This window comes from Phoenix dactylifera, chromosome 11 (genome assembly GCF_009389715.1).
Source record: "Phoenix dactylifera cultivar Barhee BC4 chromosome 11, palm_55x_up_171113_PBpolish2nd_filt_p, whole genome shotgun sequence".
Taxonomy (NCBI): Eukaryota; Viridiplantae; Streptophyta; class Magnoliopsida; order Arecales; family Arecaceae; genus Phoenix; species Phoenix dactylifera.
This window is the reverse complement of record NC_052402.1, coordinates 16,248,496-16,267,859: the sequence shown is the minus strand read 5'-3', so window position 1 is coordinate 16,267,859 and position 19,364 is coordinate 16,248,496. Positions and strand designations below refer to the sequence as shown.

At 37.5% G+C, this 19,364-nt stretch overlaps 1 protein-coding gene across 1 annotated transcript; it reads left to right on the top strand.

Moving 5' to 3' along the window:
* The first annotated feature begins 527 nt into the window (after positions 1–527).
* Positions 528–18,661, top strand: LOC103714612 (helicase-like transcription factor CHR28). Its single transcript, XM_008801920.4, has 12 exons — positions 528–1,032; positions 3,729–3,807; positions 3,940–4,440; positions 4,615–5,555; positions 7,492–7,563; positions 7,661–7,738; positions 7,819–8,728; positions 10,929–11,059; positions 11,476–11,697; positions 14,572–15,186; positions 15,282–15,491; positions 18,025–18,661. The coding sequence occupies exons 1-12, from the start codon at positions 823–825 to the stop codon at positions 18,127–18,129; spliced, it is 4,074 nt and encodes a 1,357-aa protein (XP_008800142.2). The 5' UTR covers positions 528–822; the 3' UTR covers positions 18,130–18,661.
* Positions 18,662–19,364: the final 703 nt, after the last annotated feature.

Below are 19,364 nucleotides of genomic sequence, written 5' to 3'. Positions count from 1 at the left end.
ATGTATAGATTACCTTTTGCCATCCTTAAGCACATCAAAAAATATCATATCATGAAGAGGGACATAAGTTGTAAGGATCATGTAACATCATTTTCATATCTTTTAGTTTTTATTTTTCTGTCCTATCAATGCCATCTTTTTTTTTATATTAAAATCTAAGTATATGAATGGGGCATGCTGCATGCCTAAGTATGCAACGGTCGGTACGTCCTTATTATTCACGAAACAAGACCTTCCTAGGTTTTAATAAAGCGCGGCTCCTCTTCTCACCTCCATAGGCTCCTATTCATTATATGTCATCATGGTAATTAAGTCGGTGATCCTGCTTTCCATCGGAATCAGAGGCGCGCGCGAATGAGTAAAAACCGAAAAAGGCGTGGGGAAATTCCGGGATGAACACGGCTCCTTCTCGTCCTCGTTCTCCGCCCCAGTTTAGGAAACGACGACTTGACTCACGCGTCCACAACAGCGGATGGAAAGTTAAAAAATGATAAACCCACCCCATCCTCCTCCTCCGAATCAAGCCCCCCTTTCCTGATCTTTTCCCCCACCCAACCTCCCTCCTATTTATACTCCGCCGCAGCCACCTCACCGCACATCACCCCCGCAATTCTTCTTTCCACGTTCCTGCCCCCGTCTTTTTCGCCCCTATTTCGCGACCCCCCTCTCTCCCCTTCCTGGATTCTTGAATCTTGAGGGCCGACGAGAACCCCCTCGGATCAGTGCGGCCGCGCGGCGGAGGAATTTGGTCTCGGAGAGAGGGGTGGGGCGGAGGGTGGAGGAGTCTAGGGTTTCGACTTCCCATGATCTTGTGCGACGCTGATGGGGGACGCGGTAGAGAACCCAACGAACGCCTCCTTCTTCGATTCCGATGCGGTGAACGGCAGCTCCACCGATAATCTCTCCATCACCATCGACGAGCTGTTTGTGATCCTCGATGAGGACCCTGGCCCATCGCAGGGCTTCGCCGAGGACCCTGGCCTATCGCAGGGCTTCGACGAGAACCTTGGCACCTCGAAGGTTCCTTCCTCGGTGAGTCCGATCTCTCCTTCTTTGATCATCGACTTGCTTGTTTCTGTTTTTGAGTCCATGGGTATTCTATTTTGGGTTTTCAGTTTGAATTTTGATCGAACCGGGGGAAACTGTTTTCTTGGGATCATCGGCTATGTTATCTTTTGCTGGAGAATCAATCTATTCTGGTTCCATGTTGGGAATAGTTTTATAATTTTGTATTCTCGAGTCTTGACTGGGAATCGAGTGCATGATTCATTTTTTTTTCTCAGTCAAAAAACACGATGCGGGCCTTCCTTTCGTAAGTGCACACTGTATTCATCATATTGCCATATCTATACTTAGGGAATTGTAAAGCGGGTGTTTGCCTCACGATTTTGTTCTCAATATCGAGAGGTTTTTCTTCCCTCGTTGAAAAAATATGTCTTCCTTGATTGATGAACAAGAAAAAGATGGTTTTGAGCTTTGACTATACTAATTTTCCTTGGTCGGTAATGCTACTTTAGAAAACATCTTTTCCAATTTTATCCCTAAATTGAATTTGATGGTTGGATAATGAAGACAAAGCAACTGCTTATGGGCCGTCTGAGAGTTATAGTCCAGTTTTACATTGTTTATATGGATGTTGCACATATCCTTCTTGGCATGCCATGGAGGTATGATCGTTGTGGAACACCTCCAGCACATGGAGAATGGATAGCTGAAATTTTATGCAAGTGTTTTTTACACTTCCATCCTTTAGAGTCAGGGGATTACCTGTCTAAGCAAAGGTTGGCAAAAACTACCTGGGTCACTGACCGTTCTTCTTTCTGATTTCATAGTGGGTAGATTTCTTCTAGTTCAATGTCAAGGACATCTGCATGAGACTACCCAAGTATAGTATGTTTACTCACAGACCAGTGTGGTGCAACAAAAGCTAAAAATACTGACTGGTGTGAAGTCAGGTAGTGGCACTACGGGCAATATGGTTCTGAAAAATTGGTGCTTAAGGCATATTGTAGGTTTTCTTACTAGAATAGCATGTGCAACATTGGCTCACCAAGAAAAAAAAATACATGCTTTAAATTAAGGAAGAAAAAGCACATCTACAGATTATTAAATGAGCTTCTAACACATTTAGAATTATCTAAATTAGAGTTTGAATATGGAAATAATGACCGAAATAGTAATTTATCTTCAATTAAAACCTCTTTGGTTGTGATGTTCTGCTCACATTGGCTGCTGGAAGATTGCCTTGAAGAAGTGCAATTTGGAGCCCATGTAATTTAGAGCCCACAATTGCATTTCTTAAAAAAAAGAAAAGTGAAGAGTGACTATGTCTGTGATTAAAGGTTTTTTATTTCAAATTTGGTTTTATGCCTTTTTTTTTCTTTTTCCATTTACAAGTTTTGAATTTCAAATTGAGATCTTTTTAGGAAGTTTTTGATTGTTAAAAGAATGAGGTTCAAAAATGGAAAAAGTTTAGATGACATTCAGAGAAAATGTGAATTTGGAAAATTCTAGTCAAAACTTTTCTCAATTTCATGATTTTAGGGTAATTCTGAAACTTCAATGCAGAACTAAACACGTGGTGTAAATATCATAAATTGCAATTTCAAATACATGTAAGCTCTTGCTATATCATGATTCTGTGGTACATGCAAAAAGGATGGTGATAGTCTTGATTCTGGTTATGTGTGTTTGCATGCAAAACGGGTTCTGGAAATTATTTTTATGAATTTTTGTTTCTTGCAGCTTTTTGGCATTTCACTTCTTTTTTGGTCTAAGTATGTAAAATCAAAAGTTGTAAATTGTAGATCTAAAACTTGAATATCCTTTGCAGTTCTTGCATAAGGTCTTTAAATACATATGCTCTTCTCCTTGCCTTGCATCGCCAATAGGGTATGTCGGTATAAGTGGGCCAGTTAGGGGTTTCTACCCTAAACTTGGTTGCATATAGTGTGGGCAAACAAGAGCTGATCTGACCAGACCAGATGCCACAAGAAATGCTTCAAAGATCCATGTTCAACTTAAAAAAGTTGGATTTTTCTGGATAGTTGGTTACCTGGTCTATCTAACTTGTATGTTATACAGGTATCATTGAGTTAAGGCCATCAATTTGGAATTGAACTTGGCCTAATGCCCCCTCTTGCAACCACCACCACCACTGCTTATCCATGGCAAAATTGTAAACTTTCCTCTCTTCTCAGTTAAGCCATTATCTCGATCTAAAACATCTGGATGACAATTTACAATGTGCCAGACAATGTAGAATCATTTCTCATATGTTGTTTTTGTGCTAGCCAAACACATCAGGACTGCTATATAGCGAATCATCTGGATGTGCAACAGTAACAACTGCAACCCCCACTCCCATTGGAAAAATATGCAACCAAGAACACCCTGGATTAAAATGCTATCCTGGCATGTTTGGAAGTTTAACATTTTCATTCAGCCGATAAAGATTCGAGACTAGAAGCAAAGAAAGTCATCCACTTTATTTAGTATTCTAATTTAAACAGACTTTTGTCTTTGGGAATTATGAAGTTCTAGTAACTGTTTTTTTCCCAAGTGGAGTAGAGATATACAAGCCTTTTTTCCCTAAAAAAATGACAATTTTGAACAATGCTATCTTTTTAGGTGTATTTTTATTCCTCATTTTGTTTTTGTTTGCTTCATTTTCTGGCATAAATTTCCTCCTTTCTGTATGCTGAATGGTTGTAAATATAAATCCTCAGGATACTCTAAAAGATTTGGGTCAGGGGAAACTGTCTCCTGGCCTGCTCAATCCTGAGAAGGCCTTTTGGACTCAAGCAGGTAATATGTTGAATCTGATTGCTTTTTCCAACTGTGTTGGAATCTGACATCTGTAAGTTAACTTACTAATCCTGCTAAAAGATATGTCATGTGTGACACTTCTCTTTCCCTCTCTCTTTATATTTGACTCAGGTTTTTCAGAACCTACAGCAGTTCTGGAAGACTTCAGCGGAGAACTGAGATCAGCTCAATGGGATACATCAGATAGTATGGATGCATCTGATTGTAAGCAAGAAACTGGCTCTGAGTTACTTTCTAAGCCTGAAGGAAGCTTTAACAACTTAAGTTCTAGCTGTCATCCACTGTCTGTGAATAATGAGATGAGTCATGAAATACAGCTTCCTGACTCCACCTTGGCGAACTACCATTGTTTTCCTTCAAATCATTCATCTAACTGGTTAAGTCTTTCAACTTCAGACTATAACCCTAGTTCGATGGATTTAGTTGAGAACTCCTTTAACAGTTTGATGACAGGCAACTTTGACCACCAACAGTTGCAGAATAATTTACCAAATTGCAACGCCCCTCTTGATAATGCTGAAGGAGAGGGCCTACTTTACTTACCATATGCAGGCTTTGGCAATGGTTTCTACTCAGACAATGACCAAGAGAAGGACTTTAAGCAAATGAGAGGTAAAAATTGTTTCAAACAGGGGCCAAAGAGTCTGAATCAGATGCAGATAGTATGTCATATCTTTGTATGCTGCAAAATGGAGAAACAAGTGAAACACCTTTTTTTCTCAATGAAATTGTTTTTATGTTTGAAATATTTGGTTGTATCACTAAGTGTTTGTTTTCCTGTTTCAGATTCATCAAATACAATTTTGATGGAAAAACCTGGATTAAGTGACGGAATGCATAGTAATGTAAATACAGTTGCTGTGCCAGATTCTTCAGTGCAGGAAGGAAATCTCTGTCCATCACACTCTATCTATTCATCTATGAGTTCTGATGCAGCTTTACCTGATACATTACTTGCTGAGTTGTACGCTAGTCAAACTACTGGTATCGCAGACGGTGGTAGAGGGAGTTGTTCAACATTATATAGAGAGTATGCTACTGGTGATGCTAACTATGACTTAAGTCAGTTCTTTCCAGGTCAATTTTCCCAGCCATTTTTGTCACATGAAAAGGAAACAACGGGACATATGAAGGCTAAAAGAGAAGATCAACTGTTTTTATCTCAGAATTCATGTGGAACTAGCGAACTGATGTTAGAGCCCTCTATCGTAGGATTGGACGCAAATTTGTCAGAAACATTATTTGCTGAGCAGAATCTTTATGAGGATGTGAATTTCAGGAGTGAATCTAGCTCAGATTCTTCTCCCCTACCCTCTAGCAGAAACTCAACTTCTGATAATGTTGATAGATATGCAGTTGATCCATCAAAACTATTGGTGCCTGATTCTAAGGTAAATTTGCACAATAAAAAGCAAACAACTTTCCCAAAGAATGAAACAGAAGATCAGATGCCAGAATCTCATCACAAACAGAGTGGTATTCCCAACGCAAGTTATAATGCTGTCCAAAAGAATCTCTCAAGAAGCAGCATAAGTGTGGATGATGATGCTGATATATGTGTCCTTGATGATATCAGTGATCCTGCCCATCCCCCTCCCCCACCAGTGCACATAAATCCTCATTCACTGTCACAACAATCTGGATTTGCTGGCCCTTATCACCCTGGTTTAGGAGGGATGAGACTTAAGACAGACGATGAGAGATTAACTTACCGAATTGCATTACAGGTTTGCAAATAAGCTTTACTGATAGTCACATCTTTAAAACTAACTTGTTACATTCTTGAAGATATCTTTTTGACTACATTTTTAAAAGATGTTCGGATATCTTTTTTTTTCTCATTTAAATATGTAGTTACAAACTATTAACTTCACTATGGATTCTGTTCACAAATTTAATCAATATTATCTGCAAATGTTAGTTGATTTAGTCTGAGATCAAGAATATAATGCTAATTATAGTATTAAAAATATGATGCAATTGGAGTTCTTAAAACATACTATATATGCAATAATTAATATCAAATTAGAAAAGTTTCAATGTGTAAGTTTGTGCGGATTGTGCATGTTGACTCTCCGACATTCTCTGATATGAATTTGTGAAGTAAAAAACACAACAATAGCGATATCTAAAATCAACCATTAATCAGAAAAAGAAGAGGCTGAAACATGAATTTGTAGGTAATCAAATGACTTGGATTTATTTTAGTTGTTTTGGTCTAAACCTGTGCAGGTTTGTTTGGTAACTGATTTCATATAATGAAACTGAAAAAAAATGAAGTAGCTATTTACTTGCTTCAGCCATCCTTTTCTCAGCTTTACATGCCGAACAACCCAAACAATTTTCGAACTGAAAAATCATTTTTGATGGAATTATAAAACTGCTAAATCTTAAATGTCCTCTTCACAGTGCTATCTATTGATGAAGTCTTGCATCAACGCTTTGGATTAGCATACATGAATCCCTTCCCACCAATTACTAACTTAATGCATGCTTTTCCAAATCGATATGTTAGTTTAAGGTTCTCCCTTTATCTATCCTGTATCTCAACATAGAATCAAGCACCTCTCGATTTTTGGGCCTTCTCAAATTATTTTCTATACATGTGAATACCATCTTCATTGATCTCTGTCATTTTGTCCTTGGTGCAATTTGATGCATCTTTTCAGTATGCTCATTCCTTTACAACATATCCATTTATGCATTCTTATCCCTACAATATATTTTTTGCATGTGGGCATTATTTGCTCTCAGTTTTTTTTTTTTCAGTTTTCTTTCTCTCAAATTGCCAATGCATATGTTGATCAGAGGCACCCAAAAAGAACTCTTCACTTTATCCACCAAACTCTGATTCTGTCAGATATATGTCTTTACTTTATCCATCCAACTCTAATTCTATCAGACATGTTTTTATTAATTTCTTTATTTTTAGGATAATATTATCCAGAATAATTAAATTAATTATGCAATGGTGTTTCTTTGCTGCCAATTTTGACTGGGGCCTATTTTTCATTCAGTCCCATTATAATTTCATTCTATAGACATCCCTTCATCAATTGATTTTTTGACCCTTAATCTTTTTGTGTTTCCTTTGTGCTTCCAATCTGTCACTTAACTTTACTGTGCATAGAGATGTGGAAAATTGATTGAAATTTTTTTGGTGTGTTTCAAGGAAGACCAGAAAAATATTTAGCTGATAGGAGTATGTTGGTGTAGTTTGACCCTGTTACCTGTCATAGTCATTTTAATGTTAAATTTTATTAGTTCTAAAAAACAATTTATGTGCCTAAAGTGCTTGATTATGTTAGCTGTATCTTCAAGAGAGCATTTCTTCTTTATCTTTATTCCAGAACATGACACAATTCTCAGTGGCATCTCTTTCATAGTTAGCTTGTTCTACAGCTCTCATATAATTTACTTTGAAATGTATCATCATCATATGTTATTAAACTGAGGCATTTTTTCATTACCATCATACCCCATTTTCCTCATTCAGGCCATTTAATCATACTTTTTTTCAAACTATTCTACCCTTTCTCCTTGTTTGTTGTGTTTAAGAATGCTGATTTTTATTTTGTTCTGATACTCAGTTTTTAGAGTCTCTACTATTATTTCTGTAGATTTGTACAGTCATGATGAAACTGAAGCTTAGTTGTTTGACAGGATCTTGCTCAGCCAAAATCTGAAACTACCCCACCAGAAGGACTTTTAGCTGTTTCTCTATTGAGACACCAGGTCTGGGTTGGGTTACATTATTAATTTTATGATTTATGAGGTAACTTCTGGGTATTGTCCTCTTCATGTGTTTAACTAAAGCGACACTGTTGGACAGAAAATAGCTTTGTCATGGATGGTACAAAAGGAGACTGCTAGTCCGCATTGCTCTGGAGGGATTCTTGCAGATGACCAGGTTTTGCTTAATAGCTTATTTGTATACATCATATTGCGGAACCTCATATAGATTTAGTTGGCTTCATGTCTATCTTACAGGGATTGGGTAAAACAATATCTACTATAGCACTTATCCTGACGGAAAGATCTCCATCGCCAAGATCTTGTCCTGGAACAGATAAACAAAATGAATTTGAAACTTTGAATCTGGACGATGACACTGATGACGATGATGTCTCCGAGCTTAATCTTATCAAGCAGCCTCGCAATTCAAGTTCTGTGGTGAACAGTAAGCCTGTGAAAAGAGAGAACTCTGTGATGGCAGTGAAGAGCAGGCCAGCAGCTGGAACTTTGGTTGTTTGCCCTACAAGTGTTCTTCGACAATGGGCTGAAGAACTGCAAAACAAAGTCACCAGCAAAGCCAATTTATCAGTTCTGGTATATCATGGGGGTAATCGAACAAAAGATCCCAATGAGCTCGCCAACTATGATGTTGTTCTCACAACATATGCTATTGTAAGCATGGAGGTCCCGAAGCAGCCACTTGTTGATAAAGATGATGAGGACAAAGGGAAGCCTGATGCATCAACTGTTCCTACAGGGCCTATAACCAATAAAAAGAGGAAAAGTAGTAGTTCCAGTGCAAAAAATCTGAAGGATGGTAACACAACGGATGGTCCATTGCTTGAGTCTGCTGCTAGACCTCTTGCAAGAGTTGGGTGGTTCAGAGTTATACTTGATGAAGCTCAAAGCATCAAGAACCACAGAACTCAAGTTTCCAGGGCATGTTGTGGTTTGCGAGCCAAAAGAAGATGGTGCTTGTCTGGGACTCCCATCCAGAATGCAGTTGATGATCTTTATAGCTATTTCAGATTTCTCAGATATGATCCATATGCTGTTTATAAGTCATTTTGCTCTAAAATAAAGATGCCAATTAGTAGGAATCCACCTAATGGGTACAAAAAGCTTCAAGCTGTTCTGAAGACAATAATGCTGCGCCGCACTAAAGGTGAACTCAGGAGATCATGTTTTCCTAGTATATATGGGCTGATATTTTTCATGGATGATACGTTCCTTTTAATCTTCAAATGAAATATTACATTTTTGTGCAACTCCAACTCTATGATTAATTAGAGCTTTCATCCCTGAATCTGAGTAGCTCTAAACTTATAGTTCTTGTGATCTTGTCCATTAGCACTTACGTGTTCATTTTCAGTCATTTTTGATGAACTCTTTTTGTATCCCTTAAATATTCTTGAGAAACCATGGGATGCACCCCCTTTCTAGACTCTTTATGCTAGGGTTGAACTGGACGTGCACTTCTGCAGGATGTCATGCATGGGAAAATCCATATAAATATGTTTATATCAATGATACAACTAATTATGAATTGCATCATGGTGCTTTACTGTTTGATCTGAATGCTGAAACTATCTATATAATTGACTACTAAATTTCTACTCAAGTCAAAACATATGAGATGAATATGTTGATAGCTTTCTTCTGTTTTTCTGCTGGATGCTCAGTGTAATGGTGTAAAGCATTCAAGTTAATAGCTTTTGATGTGGATGATGATAAAATATTGATGGGGAAACCAACAGTGCTATTGACCAAGAGTTAGGCTTAGGATGTGTCTGGTTGCATGTGAAAGACATGGTTTCTTTTGTCAAAATTGCAAACTTATGCAAGTATTTTGATTAGGCGATCATGTCTAATACTGTGAAAAGACACTCTTCTCTTTAAAGTATCCTTTTATTATTTTATTATGTCACTGTTCAATTTCATATCAGCTTACAAACTCCTTAGAAGCAAATGGTTTGAACTTCCAGAATATCTTAGAGAAAGTGTGATATCCTTTTGAATCTCTGGAAGCAACTCTAAAGTTTCTCCACATTTTCACAAATAATGAAGTGCCAACATGGCCTGTTTAATTAATTTCTGCTGCATGGTTGCTATCCCGTTGTTGTTTTTTATCCATTTATGTTTATTTAAAATCCCTTCCCCACTACTTCTGTTGAAGCCTTTTCATATTCTGCCTGCTTTGCCAGCTTTATTCTTCATTTAACAACTTCATTTTGCTAGCAAGTACTTATTTCCCGACAGTTAATTAAATCTAGTCGTGTTTCACACACTCAAGAATGGTTAACACACACAAACATGTACTACTCTTTGAGATTCTAATAGATGAAGAGTTTTCTACTTTGTTTTTTTGTGCAAATTCTTTGTTCTGGTAAATGCGCAATGGGCCCCTATTTGGCCTCTGGACATCATCTCACCATTTTAAAAAGTCATCCCTGGGAACATAATATATAAGCATTAATATTAAGCTTTCTCCACTGGATATGCGTCTTGTTCTTTCATAGACTTACCATATATCTACTTCCTTATCTCTTCTTTGCCCAAATTATGTTTTAATATTCATTATTTCTTCAACGCCTAACATTTTGATTTCTACAACATAGTCGTTCTTATGAATTCTTGTTGCCCTTTTGGTTTTGTGGTATTTGTCAGTCACAAAGTGCATTGTATCATCCACCAAGCACTAGTCGTATATGAGGCATTCCTTTATGTGTGTGTATTACCCAAAAAACTATCTTTCGGATCCCAACATGATATTCAACCTCGTATATCTTATCGGCCAAACCTGCATTGTCTGCAAATAGCGTATGCAAAAGATCAGCTCTAAATCCTCGACCTTTTTTTAAGCCTGTTATAAGGGACACTATTGATTTAGGTGTCTAATTGGTGCATTAATGCGGCCTCGCATTGATTTCATATTGTTCATTGGAGCTACTTTATCTGTCATTGTTTACCAAAGCTGCATTTCGAATATGTTTCATGAAAGTTGAGGAGCATGTCTCCAAATACTTTCACGAGATCCTTGAAACAGTATTACTCTACATTTGTAGTTTTTTTGTCTTCTCCAAAGGAGAAACGAGAAACTCTGGTTTGAATTTTTGATATCATTGCAACTTAATGATTCCATAGATAGTCCCACATAAAGATTAGGTTTATCTGCCCCATTGATATTATCCTTCTTGCTTTTTCTAGTTGTTTACTTCCATAAGAAGGTTGCTTACCATTCTTTGTGTAAGTGATTGCATCTTTTCCCCCCCTTTTTTGAGTATTTGGTGTCAAAAGAGGATTTTGATTTGCTTTGATGTTTGATATTCTGTAATTTGTTTTAACTTTGATAAATTGTTTTATAGGTGCTCTAATTGATGGAAAACCAATTATTACCTTGCCTCCAAAGACGGTCACTTTAAAAAAGGTGGATTTCTCAAAGGAGGAACGGGCCTTTTATTTTGCTCTAGAAGCTGAATCTCGAGAACAATTCAAGGTGGGATCTTGTTTGCCAACACTTTTCTAAACGTATAATTGAACCGATTTTTAATCTATGCCTGGTCATTGATGGTCGCATATAATTGATCTAGGATTTGGATGGTCTTGACTACTGCTAATGTTGGTTGTTAACCATTTGTAATAACAAACAGAAAGCAAGGTTGTTGAACCTCGAGGTTTTTTATGTTTCAAATGCTTTTGTGCAATTTGTCATGAAGAGTTCTTATACTCCACCTTGGGCTTTAGTTATTCTCTGTGTTGTGGTCAGATAAAATGTTCTCTGTGCCTGAATTCATTATTATGCAAAATTTTATAGTTTTTAGTTCTCATGCGCCGCCAGTTTTTTAGTTTCTATATAAATTTGTAAGACTGAATTTGAATTTTTTCTAAACTTGAATATTTTTTCTTGCTTAGGTTTATGCAGCAGCTGGGACTGTCAAACAAAATTATGTCAACATTTTATTTATGCTCTTGCGGCTTCGGCAGGCTTGTGATCATCCACTTCTGGTAAAAGGATATGATTCTAACTCTATCTGGAGGTCTTCTATGGAGATGGCAAAAAAACTTCCCAGAGAGAAGGTAGAAAGTCTTTTGAGATGTTTAGCAGCTTGTTTGACAATCTGTACGATCTGCAATGTAAGTGTTAGTTAATTTCTCAAGATGCTTTTCTTTTTCCAAATGCTCTTTTCATTATATTTTCTTGTTTGGAGATATTGGTCCATGTAAGACATGCATTATTTTGTATTAATTCCTAATTGAAAACAAATTGCATGCTTTTTTTCCATGTATCTTTGACTTGATAATAGTATCAAGGAAACTGCTCCATTGTCAATTGGATTTTTTATCAAGCATAAGGATAGTACTGAACTTCAGTTATAGCTGTTCTATTTGCATTTTAAAACTAATTGATGAATGGCAATTTTGTGCTTGAGATATGAGTGCAACTATGGTTGGGTAATTTCAAATGTGATCCGACTCAATTCGGTGAGGGTAGAATCTATGGACTTGGATTGATTTTAGGCTAGCAGATCAAGGTTTTAATGAACTTGGTTTGACTTTCAGTAGCACAGACCAACACAATAACAAGTTGGAAGGTTCAGGTTGAGAGCTTCAATGACCTGATCCAATTTGATCAAAGCTCATGGTCTCACTCTTTTTTAGCTCGAGATATGACCTTGGTTGGGTTACAACATCTGGAATCTGGCACATAACAAACTTTGATTACATTGGAGATTTTTGCAAATACTGTTCATATCAAGTTGATTTGATTAAGAGTTTGGACAACCTCATCCAACCAGGAAAAAAATATTTCATGGTGACCTACCCAGTTAATATAACGTGATATTCAAATATATAAATAATCTTGTTACATCTAATATCATCAGTGATTCGCTGTTACTACTATCATATTTCTAGGTGATTGCTTTAATTCATTTTTCTCTCAAAGCCCTCAATTCATCACCTAAATCACATAGCCTGCAGACTGACTAGATGTGATTTAACTTAACCTATACTATTTTTGGGTTCAAGAATAGAGCGCTATTAAGGTGTGAATTATGGGAATAGGTTAGGTAGGATAGGATATAATACTATTTGGTAGTTAAACTAATTTATATGGACCGAGGTGCAATACTCCTTGCTCATGATGAGCATACATGATTCATGGGGGTTCTCTTTGTATTCATGTGTGTATATGTGTGAATGCATGTATGTATATCCATGGTCGTATATTAATGTATGCACAAATGCTTGCACACACCTCTGAGAGACAGAGAGAATGTACAAGTCAAGAACGCTCATACTTGGCTCCACAATGTGAGTGAACCTGAGGAAGATATGAAATTATAAAATAGTTCTATTTATTTTTAATTTTAAGTTTGTATGTAGAGAATGAGACTGACATGCCTGTTCTCAGGAGGAAGTTAAAGGAAATGGAGAGAGAAGGCCTGATATGAATGAACATTGGAGGGTAGTTATTAAATATTTTTGCACCAACTGTTTGAATAACCCAAGAGATACTTAGAAAAGTTCCTCCAGTTGTGGTCAGTGTCAGAATCCTGACTAAACTCGATTTTTGACTGAACCAAGTGGATTGGTAATTTGGACAGGGTAACTCACGTCATTACAAAAATGATATACGATATTTAAAAATAATATAAAAATTATAAAATTAGGAAAAAGGGAAAATAATGATAATACAAAAAAGGAGAATATTTCAAATTACTGATCTAAGTTTGTACTATGTAGTATCAGTATTTTTAAATAAACTATAAATCTATAAACACAATGAATGACTAAATTAAAATTTATATTGTAGTTTGTGTCAATTTTCTCAATCATGAACTTGGTTTAGGTGCTTAACCGTCTGTCCCTCAAAATCATGCCAAACAATCAGCTGAGGCAAGGTTCTATAAACACACATATTTCTGTTATTACTTGGAAAAGAAGCTTATAATAAAACAAATATTAGAAAACAGGGTGAATTGGGGAAAAAAGAAAAAGGAAAGCTCTTCTGAGTGGGAGGTAGCGAAGATGGACGGTTGCCAAGTTAACCAGATATTTTTCGATAAATATTGAGTTGTTTCTGACTTAGGTAGAAGAGATGGACAGTAAAATTAGTTGGATATTTTCGTGCAAATTTTTTGTGTTTTTAGTGGGATCGTGAATAACCAATTCAAGTACCTTTTATTTGGAAAATTGATCCATCATTTGTTCTGTGACTGGAATTTGTAATGATGTGGTCTAGATCCGGTGATTCCAGATCCAGACGCGCGAAGTTTTACACTGGTCAAGGTAGCATTATCAAGTTAAAGTAAACAAGGCGCTGTGCCTCTTACGTGTTACAGTTAGAACGACCTTGCCCTTTTCCATTCTCATATCCTGCTACCACAAGATCTTTGCTCCTAGACATGTTTTCTCATCATTATGAGCTTTTAATTCTTTATAAGGATATAGTACATGGCTAATATGATGTGATTTGACGTTGAAAAATTTGTTGACTAAGGATATTTTGGAAATTCTGCCCAAGGAAGTACGAATCATCTGATTATGGTATTCTATGAATGGCAGACTTCAAAGCAAGCAAGTTATATATATTTATGGAAGTTTTTACTTGAAGATGTGGGTGGAAAAAATGACTCTTTAGAATCTTCCTGCATCTGTTCTTTTGAATGTGGATTTTTTTATGTCTAAGACTAACAATATAGTTAAATCTGGGCCTTCTCCATGTCCTGTTCTCTTCTCTCTCTCTCTCCCCTCCTCCCCCCCCCTCTGCTGATTAGTTTTTTTTGTCATCCAAGCCTGTTTTTTCTGCTTATTATAAAAAAAATGCTGACCCATTGTTCCTGTGCTATTTTTTCCCTCATCAAATTCGTTAAATTTTAACTTAGCCACCATCTTTTAAAAAAACCCATTCTTGTTTATGCTTTGCTTAGATAGAAGATTGATGGTCCTAGTAGTGGAATGCAAATATATTCGTTCTCCATTGTTTGATGTTTCCGATGTCTGCAGGATCCACCTGAAGAGGCTGTTGTTACCATCTGTGGGCATGTTTTCTGCAAGCAGTGCATCTGTGAGCATCTTACTGGGGATGATAACATCTGTCCCTCTGCCCACTGTAAAGGCCGGCTTAATGCTGATTCAGTATTTTCAAAAGGGACTTTAAGAAGCTCTTTATCTGGCCAACCTGCTGATTCATGTTGCTCCGGTGATTCTGGTCCTGAATTGGCAGATGCAACTAAGCTGTGTGGGAATAGTTCACCTTTGAATTCTTCTAAAATAAAAGCTGCTCTTGAGATTTTGCAATCACTGCCCAGATCCGAGTACTTCTCAAATAGTAATTTCAAAATTTCTAGTCATGTAGCCACTGGTTCTGTACAAAACACAGATCGTACTATTAAAATGAGTCCTCCAATTGGTACAAATGATAGAAAACATTCTGACTCAATTGAAGGTTCCCATGGTCAAGTAACAGAAAAAGCCATTGTCTTCTCCCAGTGGACTAGGATGCTGGATTTGTTGGAAACTCCACTAAAAGATTCTTGTATACAGTACAGGAGACTTGATGGGACAATGTCTGTTGCTGCTAGGGAGAAAGCTGTGAGAGATTTTAACACTATTCCAGAGGTTTGCATGTCAAATCTTTCGACTTCTTCATTATCTGAATCTAGATTTTGATTTGTGTTTCATGCTTGTCCATCTAATTTATTACTTTATGGTAGGTAACTGTGATGATTATGTCTTTGAAAGCTGCAAGTCTTGGACTGAATATGGTGGCAGCCTGCCATGTTCTACTACTAGATCTGTGGTGGAATCCTACAACTGAAGACCAGGCAATTGACAGAGCACATCGAATTGGCCAAACACGTCCTGTCACTGTATCTCGCTTAACGGTGAAAGACACAGTTGAGGATCGCATCTTAGCTCTCCAGGTATCTTATTGCATTTTTCTAGTCTTTCTTTACCTCTTCTTTTCAGTTCTATTGTGTGGAATATGTGAGAAGGCTAGGTAGATTCATAGAGATGCTCAGACACTATCATGGAATTCTATAGTCAAGGCAGTGTATGAGTGTGTCTAACATTGATTATCATTATCATAAACCGACCCATGTTGTCACACAAATGATTCTACAGTTGTATGGAAGTATACCATTTGTTTTTTAATTGTTAGTTGATATGGCTACCATTTTGAACGTATAGTATTTGATGGTAGCATATTTGAAAGTTAATGATTCTGATATTGTACAGCATTTCTATATTTTGTTAGAGCACAAAGGTATAGCCTGTGTTTTTGATTTGTATATACACGCAACACCACTAGCATCCAAATTTGCAGAGTGGAGTAATGCTGAAAAATTGGCTTAGCCAATTTTGTTAGAAAATATGCAAATATAAAGCAACTCAAGGTAAAGATGTGCAACAATAGTACTTTGTTGCCGGAGAATAGATCCTAGATGTGTAACAACTATTAGATCACCTCTCAGTCATCTTGTTTTTTAGCGCAAACTTGCCCAGTTGTATAGGTTTGGGCTACTTGTACAAGACTTGAATTTTTGTAAGTTCCTAATCAACCTTATTGTTAACTGTCAATTGTTGTGTCATGCATTGGGGTTGTATTTAGGATCAAGTATACCAAAGTTTGAGAAAGCTTTATGATTGGCTTTCCACTTGACATTGACACTTTATCTTGGCACTTTTTCCTGGTCAAGGAATCTTAGGCTGAGAGAGAAGCATACCTATCCTATTAGGCCATTTGGGTAGTTAGAAAGACATGCCTTCTTGGTTATTTAATCACTGAACTTTTAGAATTTAGACTATTGTAGAGTGTGGGCAAAGAGACAAGCTGGTGCTTTTTTGATACAATTTTTTTAAGGCACAAACTACAACCCAGGAAGCTATTTCAAACAAAACCCCTTGCTATTTCTTTAGTACCATATTTGCCAACCTAATTGTTACTCTAGGAGGTTATATGTACCTAGCAAGAAACTGACAAGAGATATTTTCTCACTGCTGCTGGACTTATTTTTATCTTGGCTGCCTCCAATTAGGATCCTTTGGTGCTAGCTGTGCCCCATGTGTTTTTGCATGCAGTTTTCCTTTCTCAGTTACATGATTAAATGAGGATTCTAGTTCCTGTCATTGGCATGTTGAGTATCTTTTAAAATGATTGCATCTTGATGGTCATCTGATGATCTTTAATCACAAGCCATTGATCCGATAAGTAGTTTAGAGTTGCTAGCGCTCATCAGTGCATCGTGCTCTTTAGACACATTGCTTGGATCTGTGGTACACTTCCATGTTTTTAGTTCGTTGCCATAGAAAATGCTATTTGGTGAACAGTCAATAATCATATGGTCAGCCTTTCTACCTTTGGTAGTGTTGTCCTTCATTTCAGTCTCTATTAGGGTACTCTGTGCTTTTCAGGTGTGGACCCTTTTTTTGGGAAATAATTCCCCAAAAATCCTGTGCTTGAGGTGTGCGAATTTCTCATTGTAGGCTCTGCAATCTGAACTTCTCTGCTGCTCTTTCAATTGATTAAATCTTATACCAACGAGTCCTTGAATTTTTATGACAACTTGCTTTTGGAAAATTCTTGGGATCTGATTACAGTTTCCTTTTTGCATTGATTGGTGCTTAATCAGCTTGTGAATTTATAGACCTTCTACATCTAGAGAGAAGGTTCTTATTGTAGCTTTGATACTGGGTTAATATCTATGGTTGGAGTTTATAAATAAGCAAGATTCTTATTTTACTCGTAGTTCAATTCTAATTGCACTTGCTTAGGAATTTGGACTCACAAGGGCAAGGATTGGAAGTTGCATATTATTACAAAGCAAAAATGTTTTCATCACCTCAATCAAAGGTCTGTCATAGCGGTGCATACCAACTTGTATCAGATGGTAATGTACTATATTGGTACCAAATCGAGACTTAGGATGCCGAACTGATTCCCCTGCAGGGCATACCAATGCTGTACCGGCATTTGTATTGGTATGGGATCTGGTATTGGGATGGTGAACTTTGACCTTAATACAATTGCAAAGCTAGGTGTCTGTAACATACGAGGAGACAAAACCTGACACGTTTATCTTGAACCCATGCCCCATGTCAACACATCTCAGCATAATTTCCTCATAGAAGTGTGAAGAAACCTTGTCTGTTATGTTTAATAGGGAAAGCTGCGGCAGGTAAAATTTAACTTTTTGCTTTAAAATCGCAAATTGTTTCTGTCAGATAAAATTTAACTTCCCCAGATTTCTTGATTTTGCATTATTGGCTTTGTCCTTATTGCATCAGTAAGCGCATCATCTTCATGTGTCTCTCCCATGCAAGTTTTGGCTCATGTTTCCTTCGCATTGCTGGTCTGTCTGAAATGGCAGTATGCCACTCATCCGAGACCTTTAATAGCTGCTTTATTCCATTCTATTTTTATGGTGGTAGTGATGTATAAAACTTTTTCTCTAGGAAAAAAAGAGGGAAATGGTGGCTTCTGCATTTGGAGATGATGAATCAAGTTCCCGCCAGACTCGTCTGACGGTAGAGGATTTAGAGTACCTGTTCATGGTGTAGCCCTTCATTCTTTTCCGCACAGTTTTGCTCGTTGCTGATGTATTAGGCCTTTAACAGTCAACCCTGTCCTCTGGCCCTTGGAGTCTCTGTGATTGGCACCGTGGTGGCAGTTTAGGAGGTGGCTATCTAATTATGGAGGTGGTTTGGCCTAAATTTATATGTTATATTTCAGTTCAGAAGATTTTTCTAGAAGACCGTTTTATTCAGTTTCCCATTGGAGTTGAGGCACTGTTGACTGGCTAATAGTAGGAATTTATCCAAGAGGAAGGGCACTAACCAGCATCATCTGTGAATAGCCGTTGTACACCTCACAGTTTTCCTTTTCTTGGTGGCTGAGCACACTATCTTGTCAAGATTTGAGTTTCAATAGGTTTACAGGAAAGGATAGAAGAAAGGATGCCAACATTCAATTAAACTGGTCTTTGATATTATTTGTAAATCTTTGAATGCAGTAACCATCTGAGCATTGTATTGTTGATGTCGTTTATCATATCAGTATCTAGAGATTTTATAGTAAAGATTTTATGGTTTATTTCGTTTTGTGTTTGTGCATGCAAGCATGTGCTTGTGTGCGCACGTGTGCAAGTATTTTTCATGAAGTGTGTGAAGAGAAATATGTCTGAATGATCCATCTATTGAACTCCGCAACCACAGGAACCTGATTCTCTTATAATGGCCAATTTGGATTTGGATGAGTTTTTACCCTTGTACCAATTTTGATCATATTGCTACCTTGCATATGTGCACCGATGGTTTGCTTTCATGCCATGCTACCATGAGGCCACATTGGCACGAACTGTGATATGCCTCATCTACCTGACCTTATGGATGTATTTTTGCTGTCAATTAAGCTGATTTGTACGGATAGCATCTGTTGGGGAGAATAAAGTTTCCCCCCAAATGACATAAATACCCCTAAGAAGCCGTACAACCTCCGACCCCGGACAGCCGAAGTCAGCGTCCGACCTCGGAACGCTCGGCCACAAGACGACCGACCCCGAAACCTCCGACCTAAGAGAAACCCCGATGTCCGAGGACCGTACTCTAACACCCCTCCGGCATTTATTGCGCATGGCCGCTGTAATCTTCCGGCTTACTCCATAATAAATGCGCATGGCTCCTGACATCTACGGATCCCCGGCTCTCCACGGCAAATCGACCCAGCAGGGTCTAGTCGACTATGATAAGTCTCTGATCTCGGCCATACCGCCGACATCAGTGCAATGATTCGCCTG